This window comes from Telopea speciosissima, chromosome 10, assembly GCF_018873765.1.
Source record: "Telopea speciosissima isolate NSW1024214 ecotype Mountain lineage chromosome 10, Tspe_v1, whole genome shotgun sequence".
Lineage (NCBI taxonomy): Eukaryota > Viridiplantae > Streptophyta > Magnoliopsida > Proteales > Proteaceae > Telopea > Telopea speciosissima.
In genome coordinates, this window is record NC_057925.1 from 62,735,194 (window position 1) to 62,759,178 (window position 23,985).

Consider the following 23,985-nt stretch of genomic DNA (forward strand, 5'->3'; position numbering starts at 1 on the left):
CTCCTAATTGAGAGTCCACCAGATTAGGAGCTTGATCCGCGCCTTGCCCCTCCCTTTCCTTATCCAATTGAGAAACCACCAGATTAAGAGTGTAATCCGCGATATGCCCCTCCCTTTCCTTATCAAATTGAACATCCTCGTCAGCCACTTGCACCGGTTCCAATCCTGCCGGAGTATCTCTTCGTCGCCAACGTCACCGCTGCCTGCGAGCATGATTGTGCCGATCAGTGTAATTGGCTCCAGGTATATCTGCATCATCAGGCCTCTCTTTCACAAGAGATGGGCAGGACTCAACTCAGTGCCCGTAGCGCCGGCAACCAGAGCAGCGAGAGGGTGGATCCTCGAAGATCATCTTCTGCTTGAACACAAAATTTTCAGACGACCCTTCTTGTTCTTGCTCAACATAAACCTCTTCAACATGAGGGACCAAGTCATCAACATCCACGCACACCCTTACGAAGTGACCATAATAAGAGCTTTTGGGCCGGCCTATTGCCTTCGCAATCGATAGAAGCACCTCTTCATGCCAGTATTCCTGCGGAAGGTTTGGGAACTAAATCCAAGATAGCCGATGAGTGATAGCGTGGTCATCAACTATGAAGTCCTTCCAGCGCTGGAATCGCAGTAACTGACCATCTACAGTAGTGGGCTTCTCCTCCAGGTGTTTGTCATATCCTCCTCCGAGATAAACCTAAATATAACAAAACCCCTACTGAGGGACTTCAGGAAAACCCCCTCCTTCAAACCCCAGCCCTTGGCCGTTTCTCGCAGCCTCTCCATCATTGTAAAGCGAAAGTTAAGCCTTCCTAGCAGCGAGAACTTGAGCTTTTCCAGTTGCGATACGTAAGCCACCTGAGGATCTTGATACGTGTGAAAGATCCATCACGCACCGGTGACGGCAGACTCTCAACATCAGGTAGCGCTGGCCTAACCACTGCAGCAAAAGATTTAGGGGGAGCCACCGCAGGCTTGGCTTGCAGTTGCATAGCCGGAAAGCCCAGGAAACCCCCCAGGTCTTCCACCGGGCCGACCACTGGAGATGGCCTTTCATCTGAGTCCTGAGCGGCTCCAAGAATCGCCTCGCCATTGTACACCGGAAAAATCGCAGCCATCACTCTCTCCCTATATTCATGTCTTTAGTGTTCTCTTCAGTAGTCTCAAATCTGTTCCAATTAGTCTAGTCTCATATCATCTTCTTCTAATCTTCTTCTTCATTGTTCAGTTCCTGCAACTAGGTAAGTTATGAATTCTAAATTCCTGTGCATAGTGATTTGAATCTGAGATTTCTCCCTGTATGTGTCTCTGATTTCATAACTAATTTATACATTATCTTAAAATTGGATGCAATTCTGAGTTGATGCATGGTTTCAAAATCTGTTCTTGATATTTGTTCATAAGAGTCCTATGTTATTGGGGTTCCTGTGTTCTTGAATCTGCTAATACTATCAAGTATCAACCGGATATTGTTTTGGGTTTTATCCTTCATTAGATCATCAACTATTGCATCTGAGTTCTGTTTTGCTGATCTGATCATATTCTGTTATTGTTCTGAGATCAGTCCACCTTCACTGTTATCAGTTCTCAGTTCTTGAGAGTTTTCTTCAAGTGGGACTCTTCTGCAACATAGAATTTGGCCATTGGATTGGTTTCAATTTCTGTTATTCAGCTATCCTTATAAAATAGAGTAATCCATTGCATTCTGAAGTGCATCTGATATCCTGATCTTGTTTTATTGAATTTGCTCTGATTCTGGTCATTAATTCTTCACTACAGTTCTGGTTTATTACTGTGTTTCTGATCCTAAACCTTCAGGCTTCTAGAAACCCATCAAAGTTGCAAGACACCAGAGGACTACAACATTCCTTGCAGAATTAACATGGACAATCTGAAAACCATACAGTTTCTTTAGGCTGTGTGTAGTTGCAAGGAAGTGAAGGGAAATATTTGCTTTTCCTGTCAAATATATTTCACTTCCCAAGGAAATATTTGCACTTCCCTTGCAATCAAACAGTCAAGAAGACTTTTGATGCAGCTCCAAGTAGGAATAAGAAGAAGAAGAAGAAGTCCTGAACTTAGGGCTTGATTAGGGAGCCATAGAGTAGGTTTATTTGCTGGTTATTCTCCATACTTAGTTTATTTTCCTGATTTTAGATTGAACCGGTTTAGAATTGGTTGCACCCAATTGGTTCAATTGGTCTAATTTAAGTGAAGTGTTCCTATTGGTTAATAGGTCTTTAAATCCTATTGGCTAATATGGAATCTTCTTTTAAACTAGTTGTTTTAAGTTAGATGTCTTTTAACTTAAGTTAGTAGGGTTAAATAGGTCTTTTACTGTTTTAAGTTATTAGTTTTAGTTTAAATTCCTTCCCTTCCACGATTTTGTGAAGGAGAAGTCATTAAGTTGTATTAGGATTTGGCATAAAGCCATATTATAAATAAAGTAAATCGTGGAAGGCTCCCCCACATTGAATTTGAATAAAAAAAAGACTGTTTTGCTGCTGGCCGATTGCTGCTGCTGCTGCTGTTCCTGCTCCTTTGTGAGTGTATCCTTGTGAATTTCAAGGTGGATAGGGTGGGTGGATTCCTGCGACTCCTTGCATCGAGACGATCGGGAGGTTCCTTCAATTATCAAGTTGCTGCCGGTGGATTCCTGTTGTAAGTTTGAAGCTTAAATTCTGTTTTTCCATTCATCCTCCCTCCCAATCATTCCCCTTTTTAATTTTATTTGAATCCCATCAAAACCCTAAGTCTCCATTAATTCCCATCATAGTTGTCAAGGCGTCGCCTAGGCGCCGCCTTGGCGTCCAAGCGGGAATCCAAGGGCTAAGCTATGGTACGCTTAATTAGAGTCACGAAAGGCGTCCGCCTTGACCAACTAGGTGTCGCCAAGGCGGTTAAAGCGACGCCTTGGTGCGCCATGTGGTCAAGTCGGCCGCCTCTCTTGAGAGTGGTTTTTTTTTTTCATGCATTATTCCTTTATTCTGTTTCTTTGCTTTTTATTTGTTGATGTAAAAGTATTTCGTGTAATGCTGCTACATGGGATCATACAAAACTGAAATCCCTAAAAAGCTAAAAGTTAAAAACCTAAAACTTCTCAAAAAGTTAAAAAAAAGTGAAAGTCCTCGACCAGTTTTTTCTCTGCGAAATCTGCGCAAACGAAGGCGGCAAAGCTTCTTCCTAGTTCCTCTATTCCGGCAACTAGATTTAGACGAAGGCGGCAAAGCTTCTTCCATCTGCGGCAAGGTAAGCTTCTTCCAACTCCATAGTCGTCTTCTTCTTCTTCAACTCTTTTTTTTTTTTTTTTTTATCGTCTGCTGCTGCTTCTCTTTTTCTTTTTTGGCTTGGAATGCTTGGATAGCTGTGCTTTGCTTCTTCTGCTTCTTCTTCTCGGTTTTTTTTTTTGCTTGAATGCTTGGTTAACTTCTCTTCTTCTTCTCTGCAGTTTGTAAGGCATGCTGCTGCTTCTCTTTTTCTTTTTTGCTTGGATAGCTGCTCTGCTTCTTCTTCACTTTAACGCACTAACCTGCTACTGCTTCTCTGTTTTTTTTTTTTGGCTTGAATGCTTGGTTAACTGCTCTTGTTCTTCTCTGTAGTTTGTAACGCATGCTGATGCTGCTGCAGCTTCTCTGTTTTTTTTCCTTTGCATAACTGCTGCTTCTTCTTCTCTGTTTTGTTTAATTTTTTTTCTTTGTTTAACTGCAGCTTCTTCTTCACTGTAGTCTGTAACGCCTCCTGCTGCAGCTGCTTCTCTGTTTTTTTTTTTTTTTGCTTTGTTGAACTGCTGCTTCTTCTTCTTCTCTGTAGTACTAACACATGCTGCAACTATGTCTTTTATGAAATGATGATAATAGTTAGTTTTTTATCTAGAACTTAGTGATTATTGATTAGTGATTAACTGATTAAAAAATAAGAGAATGCTGATTGTTCATTTTTTACTTTGTGTTATTTCTTTTAGATTTTTAATTAATTTATGATGTTTGATTATTCTGAATTTTAATGTATCATGTATTATTTTTCATTTTGATGACTTGAGGTGGCTTAAATTGAATTTTTAATGATATAAGGTGCATCATGCCATCATGTATTGAGCGTTTGGGGGGGGGGGGGGGAGGGGAAAAACTAACACTAGACCGCCTTTACCGCTTAGGTGCCGCTTAGGCGGCCGCTTTACCGCCTAAGCGCTTAGACATGCCTGCACCGCCTTGGACCGCCATGCCGCCATGACAACTATGATTCCCATTGACTTCCATAAACCCTAGTGTTCTAAACTCTGTCCAGCCATACCCTATCATCCAAATCCCCTCAAATTTCAGACACAGCATCACTACATTAACCCCTCCACTCGACCTAGCCTGCTGCCCCATCTTCAAAAGCTAAACCCTAATTCCCCTTCATCTCCACTAAAACCCTAAATAGTCAAAAACCTGTTCAGACCTAATTAGCCATCCAATTCAGCCCAAATTACTATCGAGTCTCCCCCTTACTGTTTAGAGCACTCGATCCCAAGCCCAGCCCCTAAACACCACTTTAAACCCTAAATTCCATTCTTTTCCTAAAACCCAAGACCCAAACCTAACCCTAGAATTTCAGAATTTTAATTTTTTTATTTAAACCTATTTAAAACCTATATCATTAGCTTCCTTTAGACCTGCCCAACATTATCATATATCACATTCACTCATTCCCCTTACCTAACCCTAATTTTGAGTTAAATCAGCCTGCTTTGTGATGTAGTCCTAGGTACGAGAAGTCCCACTAGGAGCCAGGGGAATAGGATCACCTAACAAAGCTGGCCGATTGGGACAGATTAGGCTAATTAGGGCAGAAATTAGGGTTAGGGTTGAATAATGGTAATGGGGTTTATAGGATTTTAATATGCAGGTCTAGGAGGCTTTAATGGCAATAAATATTAAGGTTTAGGAAGGTTAAAAATTTCTGCAGTTTGGGCAGAATCAAATTGCAGGTTTTTAGGTTTAATGGAGTGGGGGAATGGAGGGGTTATAGTGGAGACTAAGGGCTAGGGTTAAGGTCGAGTGTGGGGAGTGGTGTGGGGGATATAGGCTGGAAGTAGGGTTCGAAAGTGATGGCCAAATCTGGAGTTATGGGGAAATCCTAGGGGAGGTAGGAGTGCAGGTTTAATGGAGAATTAGAGTTTGATGGATGGAGGGGGTATGTGGATTAGGTCTAAGGGAAGGGTAATGGCTAGGTGGAAGAAGGGTTTAAAACAACTTGCAGGTTTAAACTTACTGTAATGCAGGAACAATGGCAGCAACTTGATGTCTTGAAAGAGCCTCCCAATCTTCACGATGCAAGGAATCGCAGGAGTCCACCTACCCTTTATCACCTTGAGATCCACAAGGATGTAATAACTCACAAAGGAGCAAAGGCAGCAGCACGATGGCAGCAAACAAGGCTTGAAAGCAGGAAAATTTTATGCAGGAAATAGTGGGGGAGCCTGCCCACGATTGCTATATTTATAGTAAAAAAAAGGGCCAAAAGCCTTACAGATATTCAGATCTGGATTAGGAATCCCAGATCTGATTCCTAGTTACAAAACAGCTCCACCCTCTTAAAATTGTGGAGGGGGGAGACTAAAACATAGTTTAAACAAAAATATAAAAGATGCTCTAAGAGCCAATAGAAATAAAACAAAAACAGCCAATAGGAAAGAGTCACTTAAATTGGACCATTGGTTGGACCGGTTCAATCCAAGAGCTCAAAAACAAAATAAGTACAGAAAAAAAAGAAAGGCTCCAACACAAAACAGCCAAGTCAAGGTTTCTTCTTCTTCCTAGTGCTTGGACCTGCATCACTTTGTCCCAATCGGCTGATCAATTTCAGAACCATTGTACATCTGGCCTCTAATAGGATCCTGCTCCTATTTAGAGCTACATTAACTTTTCCTGTAAAATATATTTCACTCCCCGGGGAAATTTTTACATTTCCCATGCAACTAAATAGAGCCTTAATGAATAATGGTATTTTTTTACATGTTTAACAACCTTTTATTGGAGCCATATGTCTTGGAGAGAGGGAAGGGGAACAACCAAACAAAAGAAAACCAACAGTCCTCCCAAATGATGTTCCACCATCCTTCAAGGTTCCAACAAAGTGAGATCATTAAAGCTTAAAAGGCTTCAAAATAGCTGACTTTCTCCACCTCTGAGCACCACCCCTCTTCGCCTCGTAACCTTTAAATTTGTACAAATGTACACCCTATTCTACTTCATTCACTCCAAACTGGCTTCTTAATGGCTAGAACTAAACTAGCCATCTACATATTCCCGACCATAAGAAGAATATGGCTAACTTAGCACAATGGTAGGCCGGTATTTTTGCTTTTAAGAGGCTATGGCCACATGACAGGATGCATGTCATAACACTATAACAACTGTGAGGTAAGCAGCTCAATCAAAACCTACTATAACCCATTACTTGGGTGAAAGGACAAGGTAATCACTTGAGAGCATGAAGCTAACTGTATCAATGCATCAAAATAAGCACAAAAGAATTAGTTGCACAAACTAAACTCAACTTCATGGTATGGAGCCTGCGATACAAACAAAATAATCACATTGAATCACTGAAACTTAAAAAATCACCCTCAAAGTTGGATCAGAAGAGTGGAGTAATGAATCCATCACTTTTCAAGAATACCATGAACTCTGGAAAATATTTTGTTCCTTCAAGAATCATTTATTGAGCCCAAACAATAAAAGAAGTCAATGAAACAAGCAAAACAACTGCTCACTTAAGCTATTCTATTTGTGGATGAAGATTGAGAAGTCAATTGAGTGGCAAGAAAATCAGCGGTAAACAAATCTTCCCCATTGTACTTTAGTTTGGAATCATAAAAAGGAACCATCCCTTGTACTTTAAGTTTCTACTTCTCCACATGGAAAATGAAACCTCCTTGTGTGGTTATTGATTAATTATGGAATGATAGAACTTTCACAACCAATATTACAAGGGGAGGGCCCAAGAAATGTAAGCCCATTTAGCTGGGTGCCGATGAAACCTGTAGAGGATTCACTAACTAATGAAACCTATTCGATGCATCATTTCAACTATGTAGCAAAGAAATATAGGCGACTCACAAAGAAAAATAATCACGCTTTGATTATTGTTTAGCTGAACATTGCTGCCATATTTGTTTCTGAGTTTTTCTAATAATCTCCTAAGCCTTCAGTTCACCTTCAATATGCAGAAATGTAGAACTAAAGCTATCCACAGAATCCATGAGTTAATGGCTAGCCTATATAGACCACATCATCTCAGCTGACAAGAAATAAATATGACCCACAAAGACAGCCTTAGCTCTTTACTTATTGTTCAAGAGAACATGGTAATTACATTTAGGGAGAACCTCTCTAAGCAAGTCGCATAGAGGAGTGCACCAATGAAGAACAAGGAAACAGTTCCTTACATAGGGGGAAGAGAGGTCAATTCATAGTTGTCAAGGCGTCGCTTAGGCAACTGCCTTGCTGTCTACGCGCCTTGACAACTAGGGTCACCTTGGTCTCCTAGATGGGCCCTGATCGCCTAGATGTCATGACAACTATGTAGCCAATTACCAATAAGGTGAATCAAAAATCGCCAATGATTGAGAATTCAAGCCAACCCTTGTAGCTAACCAACAATATCCTCCCAGAAATGCAACGACAAAATGGTATTATCCCCCTTACTCATTCAGGAAGGTTTTATAGTTTCTCTCGTTGACAAAATTCAGGTCATAACCATTTTCACTTCTTCAAAAGAAAACTGAGGCTGCATCTGAATATGGCATAGATACATAGCTGATAGGTCAAACCCCAAGAGAATCCAAAAGGGAGGAATCACTTACTGAAGCGTAGGAACAATGCCAGATGGATGCTTGGAAAGATCTACAGGTTGGCTACCTTCCAAGATGTGATCTACCATGTTCCCTTTTCAGACTCGGACCTTTCCTATTTTCTCCAGCTCTTACAATATCCAACTTCGCCCTATAAAACATTTGTGATGCTCATTAATTATAAAAGATGACCATGGAAGGGCCCCTAAATTTTATTAAAAATCTGTACTTGTGAGAAAAATCACTATTTTTCATGTGAGAAGGAGTCCCAACTCATCCTCAAATAAGAGAATAAGAATCATTATTAGAGTATAGTTTAAGAGGGCGAGCCTTGGCGCATCGATTAAGTTGCGCTATTGAAACCTGTTGGTTGAGGGTTTGAAACTTGGAAACAGCTTCTCCTACAAAGCAGGGGGTAAGGCTGCGTACATTTGCCCCTCCCAGACCCTGCAATAGCAGGAACCTCGAGCACTGGACGTTCTTTCATTAGAGTATAGATTAAATTGTAGAACCTACATGATCTTTAAGATTTGAAGAAAAAAAAAAGGGGGGGGATCCATACGACATTAGCCCAACCAAAGATGCTTTGAGAATGGTGCGAGCACAAGGAGCTAAGCACCCGACCAAGCCCATTAAACTAGTCTTTTAGTATTCTGTATGCTGACAAAAAAAAAAAAGACAAAAGGGAGGGGGGAAGGTCTTACATATAGCTTATTATTTGGTTTTTTTTAAATAAATTATAATGTAAAAACAAATACAAAAAAGAAACCCTCACATATCTATCAATATAAATATGCAAAGACAACCATATAAAAGGGTGTACCCAGTGCACGAGGCTCCCGCCACAGCGGGGTCTGGGGAGAGTCATAATGTACGCAGCCTTACCCATGCTTTCATAGGGAGGCTGTTTCCATACTCGAACCCGTGACCACTTGGTCACAATGGAGCAACCTTTACCGTTGAACCAACTCAACCAAGGCCCACCCTTTATGCAAAGACACCCTATGTTGTCATAAAATTGGAAATAAAGTAACCTTAAAAATAGAAAATCCGTGAAGAAAAATGTGACTAGAAGTAATAAAAACACATGACTTGCAATCCTAAGATAGTTATATGCTGAAAATAAATTTATAACCCTATAACTATTAAGAAACAATTTCACAACTTTTGAACTAAAAATATGCAAGTCACCAAAAAAAAAAATTTTAAAAAAACCCTAGAAAATTCAGACAAAAAAAGCAAGTGAAAAATAATGTCAACATGCCACTGCCATGCTACTTACTAATGCATTGAAGACAATCCGTACATTATATGAGACAATTAAGACCACAAATATGAATCTAAAACCCTAAAAGAAACAGTAGAATGATACATAGATAAATAAGAAAACTAAAAAAAGGGACTAAGACAAACAGGCATGTGTGATCTCTATGCATAAGAACAATTTATTAAAAACTATGTAATATGGCAATGCAAGACGTTAAAATATAATTATACATTCTACTAATCCCTGCATGTACAAAAGCAATGAAGAGAATTGGCCTGATAAGTGGCACAATATCAGATTTGAAATGCATAGAGTCTTACAAGAAACAATACTAGACACATGCTTGAAAACCATGTAAACCCATCGAAAACCAAATTAATTGTTTCGAATGCTAAGGAAACTTAAAGATGAACAAATTCTAAATAACTAACTTAAATTATGCATAAAATCAGATTAAGTATGAAACATGTGGTTTAGAATCAGGTGACAGGTCGGCCTAGAACAAAGAAACTTAATAAATGAAAAACCTAGAATTCGTGCATGATTTAGTACTAGAAAAGCTAAACAAAGAGAATTTATTTATCTTGTAAGAGAGAAGTCAAATTTGAATGTGTTTAGGTTGTACTCCCCTAATGTATTGCATTTGACATTGCACACACATATAGGACTTGCTCCCACAACTATTAGGAGCGGTGGAAGCTCCCATAAACTTGTTTGGAGCAGAGAACCTTCTTAACCTTTAGATTAGGGTGAATCACAACCTCTTGATCATCCAATGGTCGAGAGAACGAGGTGATGTGTTTAGCCAATGAAAATCAATCTTTTTAAGTCGACCCAATCACCAAAATCCCTTTACAAGTACTTTTAGACTTTTAGTTAATATGGGAATGAAATTTGGGAAGAAGAAAATCCAAAAGGACTCAAATAGATTTAAAAGAGTACAGATATGGAGTTAAGCACGTCCCCCAATTTAAAGCCACTCTACTAGCAAGGTAGCACCGGTGTCTGCAAAATTTAAATTTGCACAATTTATTTTATGTTTTTTTAATTAGAAAACTAAACTTTAAATCCTGTAAACGACATATAATTCAATGAAAGGAATGGGTTGGCTCAACTACCCTATGCTAGAGTGCGAGACTATTTAAAAATCATCTTGGTCGTGTATATTGGAAAAGGAGAGGAAAGGGATAAGAGAATCAACTGGAAAGACGGCGGGAATCACTGGCTTCGATAGGAAAGAGCGATTCAAAATCACCGGTGCAGCTACCGTTGCCGGTTATATCCTCAATTAGAAAATGATACGAAAGGGAGAAGAGAACCACAAACCTGGAGCAGAAGCTGCCGAGCAACAGAAATCCTACGAAAACCTTTTCAACTCCTTGTTCTCACATTGGTCTCTACAGTGGCGAATTTTTTATCCATGGAGTTACAGTGAACCGATAGGGGCAGGGAATCGCAGATCGAAACAGAGATCAAAGAACGAAACGCAGAGGAGGAACTTGATTTTTTGGCCAGATACCAATCAAACTAGAGATTTTGATCAACTAAAACTCATGGAACCTTCGATCGATTTGGAGCAGGTCGATCGTAACTTTGGATCGATTTGACACTTCCACTGGAAACCGCTGAGGCGGTTCACAGTGCAACTGAAAGTGGGAAGGAAGAAATAGGTTCCAGAGTTTCGAAACTATGAGATGCATCTGTATATAGAGAGAGCAAAGTGGGAAGAATCCGCGCGTCACACCAATCGCTGTGCGGTAAACGGAATGATGCACGTGGGACCAAAAAAGAATCCGATATGATATATGATAGAGAAATGGGAAAAAAGTCGCAGCGCGACTGATAAACGCACCGTTATACAGAACGATTAAATCTCAACCGTGGAATATTTTACCTTTAATCCTAACCGTTGATGGTGTGAAACAATATAACCTGCTACTGGCTAAGTCGTTCATTTCTTTTTCACTAAGCCTCACCGACCACTTCCATCCTCTCACCTCCGCCCTCTTTGCAATTTCTTTCCTCTCTCTCTCTCTGCCTTCGTAGCTCTCTCCCTTTCTCTCCTTTCAGAGGGGAAAGATTGTTGATACGGGGAATTAATGGGGGTGCTCAAGCTAATAATCAATCTCAGGCTTTTCCATTTTTTCCGATTTCTCAACCCTGTTGGGCAAAAATTTCGTTTTCTTTTTTTCAGATCTTAAACTGTTTTCGTGTTTTTTTTTTCCAGATCTGAAACTGTAGTTTCAAGTCTGCTCCATATTTTCTTCTTCTTCCTCTTCAAATGTTCGGCTTTCTTAAAAAAAAATAAAAGAGGTGATCTCTTCTAAATAGAGAAAGAATCAAGGATGAGAAAAATGAGGGTGAAATTAAGGGATCCTTCAACCTCTGTCATTATTCATGGAAGCCTTAAGTGGGCTATTGATATTGTTTCACCGAGTTTTACTGAAGCATGAAATTTTTTTCAGATTTAAGACTGCAGCAGCCAACACAGCAAAAGGAAAGGTAAAGCCTCATTGGGTCCCCCAATTGCCCTTTTACTCCGTGCCTTCTTTCCCTCTGTTGCTATGGTAATTCTCACACAATCCTCGCCCCAAACGATGCTTTCCCATATCTTTCTCTCTCCATCCTCTGTTCGTCCTCCCAACTCCTCCCCCTAAAACCCTCGGCGAAGAACGAAGGAGGGTGAATAAAAAAAAAATTGAAAACCCAAATCTACAGTTTCAGATCTGAAAAACCAAATAAAAAAATTTTAACATTCCTGTCCGGTGATTTTTAACGTTCACAATGGCTTCAACTCCGGCGAAAGAATTGGGTTGGGATGGAGTTGCAGTGGTGGGAGGAGAGAGATCCGAGGTAGGTCACCGCCGGAGAAGAGGGAGACAATGACAGGAAAGGGTAAAGTTGTGAAACCTGCTGTAACAGTGATTAGGTTAGGTTAAGTGGGATTGTATATTCAACGGTTAAGATTGAATTTAAATTTTCAACAGTCTAGATTTCAAGTGGTGTGTTTAAGGGTGCGTTTAACGTTTTTAATCATAGGACTGCTACCAGTCACTCTAGGGAAATATAGGGTTGGAAAATAAAAGATTATGACAGTGTCAATGTACATATTATTGTGTATGCCTTCTCACATCCTTCTTATGTATCTCCACACTCATTTACCCAAAAAAAAAATGTATCTCCACACTCCCATTCTTCGTTAAGACCCTTTATGCGGCAATTCCATTTCCCACGTCCTCATTGGTGAGAAACTGTACTCTTCCATCCTAGCAAACCCTCTTCTTATATATATATATATATACTAGTAAATATGCACGTGTGACCATATATAGATCCATAAGATATATTTGATAGGGGAGGGTTACTTGTTATAATATTTTCTTCTTGTTGAAGTTTGATACTGATGTATGTAATTAGAATAACAGAATAAACATTAAAAAATAGCAAATAATGTTCTATTGAAGAAGAATCGGAATCTAGAAGAGGGTGGGTGCACTGGTACAGCAGACATCCCAATCCAATTAATCTTTTCTAATTGTAACAAACATCGCATACATACAGGGCAACAAAGGCAGCAATTACTGAATAAGCACTATATGTTTTTGCTAAACCGATGCAGTAATTCTATTGAACACAAAATTGCCTTTTCACCTTCTAAAAGATTATTGAAGGCACAGTTTTGTAGAATTTATTTGTTACAGATTACAGGGGTTTAAAGACCAAGGGGTAGGATAAAAGTGACTTGGAAGAAGTGGTGTGAAAAGATTTGTTTTGGTTGACAACTAACATGGCTTTAAAGAGAGTTGAGTGAAGATAAAGGATCCATGTAGTCGTTTCATTTAGTTTCCCCAAAAAAAATATTGAGTGCTTCATTGAAAACGTAAGTGATGGAAAACAATACATCGTACGCCCAACAAAAGACGTATACCAATCACATTAGCGGCGTTAAGTTTTTTTAATACATATATGAAATGATAGTTTTTACCCTCATTGAAAAAAATTGTATTGTAATAAAAAAAGAAGGAATTAAGGTTACAAATTGTTTAACATGTGAGAGGTGTCAACAAGAAATTAGCTTAATGAATACATCACAAGGCAAGCTCAAGCTAGGGGAGAAATTATGTTACAATTCAGGCCAACCCATACCCAACGGATATCCACCTAGAAGTTCAAAAAAGGTGGGGACGTTTTGGTTTAAATCATCATTGCACAACCAAAAAGAACCCACAAAACAGTCACTTGACTCGGGTTCCGATGTACCCGACGCACCAACAGTCTCCTGAGACCTTTCATTGGCTTGGTGTATGATCATATCTCCCTTGTCACCACTATCACATGTCAGCCGCCTGACCTTCCTCTGCAAGCTGCCCATGGGTCCATCTCTTCAGCATCTCCAAAGCAGCCTTGGGCTGATCCATTGGGACCATGTAACCAGCATCATGGACCTGTTATTTATCACAGAGACCAGAACTTAATTAGCAAAGTAAAACAGCTGATCCAAATAATTCATTCATGGACAGAATTTTCAGCAGCAATGTGAGATGATAAGGTAATAGGACCTTGAGGAAAGTTAGAGGACCATGGTTTTTCATTAGTCCTTTTTCTGTACCATCAACCACAAAAGGGACAGTTGGAGCATCCCCAAACTCTTTCTGACCAAACCATTCCATAGAATGAACCCACCTCGAGTTCCCTGAAGAGAAGAAAAACAGGTTAAATTGAACTACATAATTTTAAGTAAAGGGTGTTAAAGATTTGGGTACCAAAATTCGTACAGAATAGGGGCTAACAAATTGAACATAAGAAACTTACCAAGCCAGTTGCATATGATATCATACTCCCCAGCATATATCATCCTCCAGAAGAATTGGTATACCAACTTCAAGATTCCTCATCCAGTCCATAACCATGGCCTGGTAAACAGTAGGGCTACATGAAACAAATTTGATGTCCCCAACTCCAATAGCATCCTTAACGGATTTCTGGGCTAGGAATTTATCCATGTTTCAAAAATCATAGCAAAGGTTCCCCTGACACTTCTTTCTTTAATCATAATACTGTTGAATAAACATTGCAGAATGCTTGTTAAATACTCATATTCTCTGTTAAAAAGAATTCTGTATGTCTCCAACACCAAACCCACTAAAATGATGGACAAAAAAGACAGACAAAATGCTTACATTGATATTACCGGCAATCACCATGATCTTATTGAATATGTTGGTGCAAATATAGTATGACGCCATGCATGTGATTTTACCATCGGTACCTGAAACAGAAGTAAACAGTATTAAACCAAGGAGGATGACTCCAAGCAGCAAAGGAACATTGAGAGTTAGACTGTTAGAGCATCTCCTATGTTCATAAACAGAATCTGAATTACTTATGATGTGCTGTAGGAATCCTGCTCTCCTTTCAATCATGTTCATATATAAAATTTACCCAACTGTTGGCAACAACCAACAGCAGCAAAAACAAATATGGGATTTCATAATATGTAAATACAATCAGTGACTACAGGAGAGATTGAAGAAATAAGAAGAATTACCACAAAACTTTATTGCAGTTTCACAAGCTGGAAGCAATTTGTTAATACTCTTGTAGTCAGATTCCTGAATTATTCCATTGTCCAATGCGTAATCTGTATATGCTTGGTACTGGATTGCAGGATCTGTCAGTCCATTGCCAATGGCAAATCCCTGTTTAACCATTTTCCCACCTCAGTCCAGAGAAGCAAGCATGATTGGCCAAATTTAACTCCAAACCAAGCTAAATTAGGGGCGTCCCTTGAAGTTTATAGGAATCCCCTCTTTAGCTTTGTTCCCTTGGTGAACTCGAGCAGCAAAAGCAGGAATGTAGTGCCCGGCATATGATTCTCCAGTAATGAAGAAGTCATTCTCTGTGTATTTCAGCAAAAAATGCCTATACACAAGTCAAAACTCATATTCTTAGCTTAAGAGAAACCAACTGACGAGTCATAGAATCCCTAACCAACCAGAAGGTGCCACGTGGATGTACTGAGACCGAACCCGAGGACCGAGCCGAGCTGTATAGTGCCGCACCGAACCGGTCACCCGGGGAAAGGGCACCACCTCAATCCCCCACTTGGCCGAGCACTGCGACCGAGCATTTAGCCCGCCGAGAACCGGGCCGAGCACCCGCTGCGCGGCGCTAAACTGGACACCGACAAAGAGGGTGATCTCCCCCGTCTCCAACTTGGCAGGGCTCCATGGCCGAGCATCAGGCCTGCCGAGCCCTGAGCCGAGCCCTCATAAATCAGCCATAGGCAGAGCGCCTGGGCTCAGCCGAGCTCACACATGTGTCTGGGAGCAACTCCCACACCACATATTCCAAGCACGAGGCCGAGCCTTGAGGACATGGTCGCCCGAGGCCGAGCCCTCCCCAGAAGCATCAGTAACGGCCCACTAGGGATCACGAAGCCACGTCAGCACAACCCGAAAATCACGGGATAAGGATCGAGCCACAATCCCAACGCAATACCGAATTACACTCCAATAAGGGCTCTTACAGTCTTACCTCATTAAGAGTCCAACTCCGAAAATAACTCTCTACTCCGCTCCGCGTGGGAGAGCCCTACCAATGGAGGACTCTTATCATACCAGGACTCCTCCAACCGCCTCATCTCATCCTATAAATACCCAGGTATGGAGCTCAAGCGCTCATCTCACTTTTCACTAAGTTGTTACGCTGTTGCACTGGAAACCTGACTTGAGCGTCGGAGAGTCCTTGGCCGGAGCCACACCGGCTCTCTTGCGCTCACTTGGTTTTTGCAGGCTCATCCGTGGGCAAACCGGGCGACGGAGGTTTTCACACGCAACACCAACCATCCAATGGAAACTTTAATTTTTTTTTTACTTTCATCTATCATCCCCCCCCCTGGAGTCTGATGATAAGGTCATCTTCTTCCTCTGAGAAATGTCCTTTTTTCACATTGGGGCTAAGGTAATTCATCCATCTTAACCTGCAACTCTTTCCACTCCTCTTGAAACCTATATATATATATCTCAGCAAACAAACTAAGCATTTAGAAAGAAAACCCCTATTGTCGAAATTCTAAAATTCTATCTCTGGGAACAGAATTAAATTAAAATCTGGTGCCTCCTCACCTGTGACCTTGGCTATGCGATTCCACCTCCCTTTCCCATGCACTCCTATATAATCTATCAGAATCTTGTCTTCCTCCACTGTCTACAGACCCTTCTTGTAGTGGTTCCCCTGTTCCATTTGCAGACCTCTGGAAAAAGGATAAATGTTGAGGGAGAGAGAGAGAGAGAGAGCTTTAACCCGACCTACAACAACAACAATGAATTTAGCAATCTGTGCAGGGGTTCCTGGGTTTTTTCTTTCTCTTGATGAACTGTGACTTGGCCGTTCCTGGGTCTCTTAGGAGGAGTACATTTATGTCTCCTCGCAACCGATCTTTCCCTTCAACATTATTCTCTTGACCTCCAAACATTGCTAGAGTAATTGCTTTTTTTATGTATTCATGACCATAGATAGATCGTGCGATTGATTTGATAACCTAATCATTTAGCATTAACCAAAATATGATCTGATTAATAGTCATCGAGGTTTTCTCTAACAGTATTCTAGAGAGTACATACCAAGAAGTTAGTAGATATAAAGTTTAGTCAACAAAACCTTTCTCCAATCCTAGGATTCTTAGACGACTTTTTGATCTCTTCTTTGTCTTCTTTGGAGAGTTTGTAAGCCGAAAAAAGATTTTGCTTTTTGGTGACATAGTTCGCTTCAACCTCAGTGGGAAAAACAGGAAACCCCTTTTTTATGTTTAAAGATAAGTCAAAGATGTTCGTGTATATGTCTGTGACCTCCTGCAAGATATTGCAAAGTCTGGATGGATAAGGTGGCACTCACTCAAACCTAGCAGCATAAACTACTAGTCACATGGAGAGTTCTATACAATTTCTTCCCCAGGGCGTGCACAGTCAATTAGATCATTCAAGAGAATCAGTTCCTTGTATCTTGGAATTCGACCAGCAGGGACAATTCCAGGGCTTTCCTGGAGGGTGAGCTTTTGATAGTTCCTGTAGATTGTCTGCATTGAACATGGGAAGGCAGATTGGGTTCTTATCTAACCTGTTCGTATTCTATGGAAAAGCTATAAGGAAACTCACCTGCTCAATGTCAACGGCGAACGGACCTTTGGATTGGCATTCAGGACAAGATTCCACGTTGATTTCTGAATACAAGTTCTGGAAGAATGGTCCAAGAACTGCATCACATTTGTTGCAATCATACTTAACCTGCTGCAACTGGGGGAAAACCCCAGTTCGTCGGGTTACTACTCCTCCAATACGAATCATGGTATTCAAATGGATTTGGCTGAAGTGCACCAGAGACATAAAATAAAATACAGGGTGAGGTGACCTGAGGAATGGATTAAGGGATACAAGTGTATATGGTCTAAGAGAGATCTCCAACATCACCTTATGTTGCGTATTTGATCATATACCGGTAAGTTGGTTATCCGGACATAGACCTTTTGATGAATATTGTTGTAATTAGGGTGTAGATTAAAGAGAACATTTTTGGCAACTTCTGCCATGACCTCCAAGACAGACTGGGGAGTATCAGCCAGCCAGATAGCAATGTTGGGATGAATGTAGATGAATTGCTTGTAATCAGTCTCCAACCTACACCCATCAGCTAAATAGAAGAGAAAGAAAAAGATAAATAAAAGCTTAAATACGCCCTTAGTTTATGAGTAACTTTATGTGCATGAAAACAATTTGAACATGTAAATCACAACACTTTTCAATAATTAGCAAGAAAGCCTAGTAAGTAGCTTCAAAGATCAACCTTTAGGGACCCAGGAACTGTTTTTTTCTTTGAGAAGCAACCCAATAGTTTGATCTTCAACCCTCTTTGATCTTTTTCTCTTTCAATCATAAAACAGTGGACCTGCCTTCTACTCCTTAAGCAACAGGAAGACACAATATAAATACTTTGCTTCCCAAAATGCAGAAGACATTAAACGATCGGATCCCTAGTTAAAAAAAAAAAAAAAAAAAAGAGGTAAGAAAAATAAAACAAGGGATAACAGAAGAATCTGAAGAAGGAAATCTATGGAGGCAATAATCAAATTCAGAGTAAGAAGACAGAATAAAATATGCTAAAATAAGAAGGAAATGATCAGATTCCAAAAGCAGCAAACCTTCTTCAAATCCCCAAAACTGCTGTTGTTTTCTCTGAGCTATTCTCCTCAAAGATCTGTTGGAAACCCACAAAGAGAGAAAGATAGAGATATTGAAAGTGAGAGGATAACAGAGAGAGAGAGAGTTAAGCGGTAACTCTTTTGCTTCCCAAAATGCAGAAGACAGTAAAACTAAAGTTTAGATTTTCAAATCAGATCGTAAACTGTAAAAGAGAAACTAAAACTGTGCAGCAGAAATTCAAGGTAAGAGAACTTTTACCTGTTCGAAGGGACGAACATTTTTCCTGCTAAACGATCGAATCCCTAGTTCAAAAAAAAAAAAAAAAAAAAAAGAGGTAAGAAAAAGAAAACAAGGGATAACAGAAGAATCTAAAGAAGGAAATCTATGGAGGCAATAATCAAGTTCAGAGGTCTTCCTAAATCTATGGGATGATTCTCTATTTTATTAAGAAGATTAAAAGAAGAAGGGGCAAAAGACCCCACATCTCCATAAGGCCTGACCACAAACTGAACCACCTTGAAAAGTTCAGAGTTGATTACAGCTGAGGCAACAAATAGAAGCAGATAACATAGGGAATAAATAGGTTACCATAAAGAGAGAATCATCTCATTTCTAAAGTCTGAAACAATTATTCTCCAATCATATAGAATATACCCACTGAGGTACCATTCCAAGCAAAGCAATGGAAACTCTCTTTTTTGCTTTCCTTTGGAAAGGGAAGGAAACCTCCAAATTCCTCCATCTAGTCAGCTGGAAATCCATCTGCCTTCCCAAATCTGAAGGAGGATTTGGCATTCGCCGTATCCGCGACTCCAATACTGCGGGAATTTTGAAGCTTAATTGGAAAATCTCCTCTAAGTATGACTCCATTTGGGTTCATTGGGTTTACTCCCATCTCCTAAAAAATGACTCCATTTGGACCGTCTCCATCCCTTTGGATTCCTCTTGGGTCTGGCGCAAGATCCTCCTCCTTCGCCCCTTGGTGCTTAGAGCCACCTCCTCTACTATTGCTGATGGGTCCTCCATCTCCCTCTAGCTTAACCCCTGGCACCCGAATGGAGTACTTTATAACTTCTTTGGGGCTAGAGCAATTTACTCCTCCGGCATTCCCAAGTCAACCCCCTATCCTCCATCATCTCTCATGGATCTTGGACCCCCCCATCCCCTCTTCCCCTCACCCTCTCCCTGATCTGGAATTCCCTTCCCCCCCCCCTTCCCTTATCCCCCCCCAGCTCATGCGGACAAGGTTATTTTGCTCCCCTCCACAAATGACCTTTTTAGCTTTAGATCTGCCTGGAACCTAGTTAGGACCCAAGCCCCTACTGTTCTATGGCACAAGCTAGTCTGGTTCAAAGGTCACATCCCTCGACATAGCTTCCTGGCCTGGAGAACCCTTAGCCTTTGCCTTCCAACCCAAGCCTTCCTCCTTCACCGAAGAATCCCTATCCCTCCTTCTTGTATCTTCTGTTGGAGCGGTTCCGAAGACATTGACCATCTCTTCTTTGCTTGCCCGTTTACCCCTACCATCTAGAAAAAAGCCCTTTCGTTTATTTGGCCTCGCAATAGGAGACCCCTCCCTTTCGCTCGAGAGTGGCTCTAGCTGGTCATGACTTACGCTGGCTACTCTATCTGCGACACTATTGGCAAGCTTGTGTTTGGCTCAACTCTTTACCACAATTGGATGGAGAGGAACCTTAGGAGATGGACCTCCAACTCTCGTTCCATTGACTTGATTTGGAAAGCCATCTTTTTGGATATCTCCTCTAAGCTTAGGTTTTTGCCTTATAAGACTTTTTTGGATTCCCCAAGGAACAGGCATATTGTTGTATCCTGGGGTTTAGATAGTGCTCTTTTACGGCCCCCTTAGTTGGGTCCGTTTTCTTTCCCCCCCCCCCTCTCCTTCTCTCCTTCGTAAATTCCACCCCCGCTCTTTCCCTCTCGCCCCCCTCTCGGGCTTTGGTAATAGATTTTTTTATTCACCAAAATTTGTTTTTTTGTTTCTTAGCAAAGTTCAATTACTTGTAACTCAAGACTCAGCTCTTCTAGAGAAGTTCTATTTTGGGAGTCTATATAATGTAATGGCCCTTAGAGGCCTCCCACATGATTTAATGAATGAAATTATGTTTCTGTTTTGCAATGCATTGTCCTGAGAGGCTGAGATGGGTGAGACGCCCAGGCTGAGATAGCCAACACCTGCTATCCCTATCTCTCATCTCCCTACCTTCTCTTTTACTTTATATTTTGTTCCCTGCCCGCAACACTGCTACCGTGGATTCTTGTGGAGAACAGAGACTTGTTTGGAGCCCTTCATCACGCTATACAAATGTTGGAAGCTTGCCTGCAGGCTAAGAGATCAGCCAACACCTGCGGCTGGGTAGTTCAACCAACTGTTCCTGCTGCAACTTCAAGCCTGTGGAACTTGAGTTCCTACCATTGTTTTCCAGTAATATTTGGAGGACAAACTTTCTATCAACATCCCCTCCATTCGATCCTAATTTGGGTTAGATTTGCTGGCTGGATTGGCCTGTATTCACTAAACTTTTATTTTCATATTCTAGTTTCTAATTCTGAGACCCTGAGTTAGGTCAGCCAATCCTCATAGTTTGGATCTGAATTTTTCAGGAGTTATTCACCCAAAGGAGGTCTAATCTAGATATGAATAAAAGTCCCATCTGAGTTTTCTAGCTGCTATTTCTGGTTGGGTCGATTTTCTGATTGTTATTGTCAAAGGAGGTCTAATCTAGATATGAATAAAAGTCCCATCTGAGTTTTCTAGCTGCTATTTCTGGTTGGGTCGATTTTCTGATTGTTATTGTCTATTACAGACCTACGGCAGTGCTGATTAGACTGTTGGTTGTTGACCTATCATGTTTGGAATATAAGGCCATATTTGTGGACTATTGTTGAGGGTTAGGAAGCCTATTTATTCTACTGTTTCAGACTTGAGTTCCAGAATTTCATATTCTAGTTTCTAATTCTGAGACCCTGAGTTAGGTCAGCCAATCCTCATGGCTCATAGTTTGGATCTGAATTTTTCAGGAGTTATTCACCCAAAGGAGGTCTAATCTAGATATGAATAAAAGTCCCATCTGAGTTTTCTAGCTGCTATTTCTGGTTGGGTCGATTTTCTGATTGTTATTGTCTATTACAGACCTACGGCAGTGCTGATTAGACTGCTGGTTGTTGATCTATCATGTTTGGAATATAAGGCCATATTTGTGGACTATTGTTGAGGGTTCGGAAGCCTATTTATTCTACTGTTTCAGACTTGAGTTCCAGAATTTCATTATTGTTTCAAATCTGAAACCAGTACCTATATTGGCGTTATTTGTGATCCTGACTGGGGTTTGATAGTTCCTACCTAGCCTTACATTAAAAAGCCTTGCCCACATGCCATGAGTTCTGTAACTTGGAGAAGATACAAGTAGAAATTACTAGAACAAGAAATCTTTATAGTGGCCGAAAGAAGTCAAGGCAGGGATTGTTGTGGATCTTACTTGTCGCAACAGCATAAATCTCACAGTTGTACTGTGGATTATTCATAAGAATATGATTTGGGTTCAACGTCAGAGCTTCAAATCATATTCAAAATTAGGGTAAGAAACTTGTAGCAGCCTTTACCATAGAATTGTTTTTTCGCTTGCAGTTCTGCGAGAAAACTTCCCTTCACAGGTGATGCAGATGCAAGAGTCTGGCTGGATAAACAAGATCATTTTGGAACCCAGGCTGGGAACCAAGCCTAAATTGGCCATTGTTCTAGCAAGGGTCGTTTGGGTAGCTATCAAAGGTTAGGGGTATTATTGTAATCTGGAAATTAATATTAATTAAGAGTATTGTTGTTGGCACCGGTCCCAAGCCCGGATAAAGGAGGTTCTTTCCGACACCGGAAAAACCCTAGCCAAACCCTTTTTACATGTATTTGAAAACTTTATATTTTCAACGTTATGCTAGGGCGTCCCCTGTAAGCGACATGAAACACTTTGACTCGGGTGTAGTGAATAGTAAGTAGCTAGGGTATACCCTGTAAGCGACACGACGCATTGGCGCCCAGATGTGGTAAGAAGTAGGCAAGGGTACTCGCACTATGTACGAGTGTGGGTAAAGAAGCTACTCCAAAAACGTAGGTTTAGATTACCATCTTGGAACATAGGATATCTAATGGGTAAGAGACTAGAATTGACAGATGTTATGAGGAGAAAGAAGGATTAACATAAATTGTACAACAGAGACTAGATGGAAGGGCAAAAGTGCTAAGGAGTTGGATGACTTTAAACTTTGGTATATGGGAGGATAAAAGTAATAGAAATGGAGTGGGTATAATAGTGGATAAAGATTTAAAGAATGATGTGTTGGATGTTAAAAGATTTGGTGATAGGTTTATATCCATCAAGCTTGTGTTGGAGAAAGAGGTTGTCAATATAATTAGCACTTATGCACCCCAAGTAGGATCATAGTTGTCATGGCGTCGCCATGGCGTCCTGGGGCTGAAGATATGTGCATATCAACCTACGCCATGGCGTCCTGTCTCTCTTTTCCTCTTCGATTTCTTCTTCTTGCCTCTCTTTCCCTCTTCGATTTCTTCTTCTTTAATTTTTGTTTCTTCCCCAACCTTAGACCCACTCCCTGCTTCCCTAAATCTCCTATTTTAGCCTTGGTTTAGTAATCTATAACTAAGACATCCGCCAGATCTGATTTCAGATCTCGCCATTCGGTTGCCAGTAGAATTTTGGGGCTATTTCTCGTTGGGATCGGCAGACCTTGGTGCTGAGATTTTGTTCCAGAAATTGCAAGGAGAATCGTCTTCATAAGGAGTTTCTACTGCTGGAACTACTCCAGTTCACCGCCTCTCTGCCTCTCTTTCTATCGTGTTATTGCAAGGTTGAAGAAGGCATTAAGTCTTTCAAATTGCAAGGACAATTTATATTATTTATATAAAACCCCTTATATTCTCTATTGCTATTCTGTTTAGCCCATTCAGTTTTCTCTTTAACTCCATTAAATTACAGTTCTACCACTCCTTTACAACTTCAGATTCATTACAATTCTGCCATTGCTCTTATAAATCTTGATTTATCTACTAGTTTGCCATTCAACTTTGGATTTAGTTACAATTCTGCCATTGCTCTTATAAATCTTGATTTATCTACCAGTTTGCCATTCAACTTTGGATTTAATTACAATTCTGCCATGGTCGACATGATCGTCGGGCGACGTGTCGATATATCGATCAGACACCCCTCCACCGACTTGGATCGCTATGACGCCGTGACAACTATGAATAGGATTGGATGAAAGTAGTAAGTTACAATTTTGGGAACACATTGATGAAGAAAAAGGTTTTAGTCAATGAAAAAAGATTATAAAAAGGGGTGATCTAAATGGACATGTTGAGAGAGACCATAGAGGCTATGAAGGTCTACATGGATGATATGGTTTTGGAAAGAGGAATTGACGTAGATCGAAATATGAAGAAAAAAAGACCAAAACACAGTTAATGTTACTGTTCACGTGAACAGTGTCACAGCCCACATTTGGCCTTGTGTGGGGATGCCTTTTAGAAGATCTTGTGGTCCCATCAAGTGGAGAAAGATCCTATCCTAATGCTGCCAAAGTTTAGTTTCTATTTTTGTTTCCTTGTTTGTTTAGAAGGTTGGATCCTAAAAAGCCTTGGTAGTTTCTATTTTCCTAAA

The 23,985-nt window shown here is 40.5% G+C and overlaps 1 protein-coding gene, 2 long non-coding RNA genes and 1 pseudogene across 5 annotated transcripts in view; 1 reads left to right on the forward strand and 3 right to left on the reverse strand.

The window, feature by feature from the left end:
• LOC122641429 (TATA-box-binding protein-like) overlaps window positions 1–7,957 on the reverse strand; it is a 38,916-nt gene extending 30,959 nt beyond the window's left edge. For both annotated transcript variants that reach the window (XM_043834664.1, XM_043834663.1), the window contains exon 1: window positions 7,844–7,957. In XM_043834664.1, coding sequence (XP_043690599.1) covers window positions 7,844–7,920 — 77 coding nt within the window. In that variant the 5' untranslated portion in view covers window positions 7,921–7,957. The remainder of the gene's footprint in view (window positions 1–7,843) is intronic.
• On the reverse strand, window positions 6,120–14,344 carry LOC122641430 (annotated as a pseudogene).
• Window positions 14,280–21,751, forward strand: LOC122641432. Its single transcript, XR_006329904.1, has 3 exons — window positions 14,280–14,363; window positions 15,100–15,106; window positions 21,740–21,751. It is a non-coding gene; the product is annotated as an uncharacterized LOC122641432 (long non-coding RNA).
• On the reverse strand, window positions 16,048–19,369 carry LOC122641431. Of its 2 annotated transcripts, none has more exons than XR_006329903.1 (3): window positions 19,360–19,369; window positions 16,226–16,353; window positions 16,048–16,108 (listed from the first exon to the last, which is right to left on the reverse strand). It is a non-coding gene; the product is annotated as an uncharacterized LOC122641431 (long non-coding RNA). The 2 variants fall into 2 exon arrangements; XR_006329902.1 differs by lacking the exon at window positions 19,360–19,369 and adding an exon at window positions 18,406–18,420 and having other exon boundaries at window positions 16,226–16,351.
• Window positions 21,752–23,985: the final 2,234 nt, after the last annotated feature.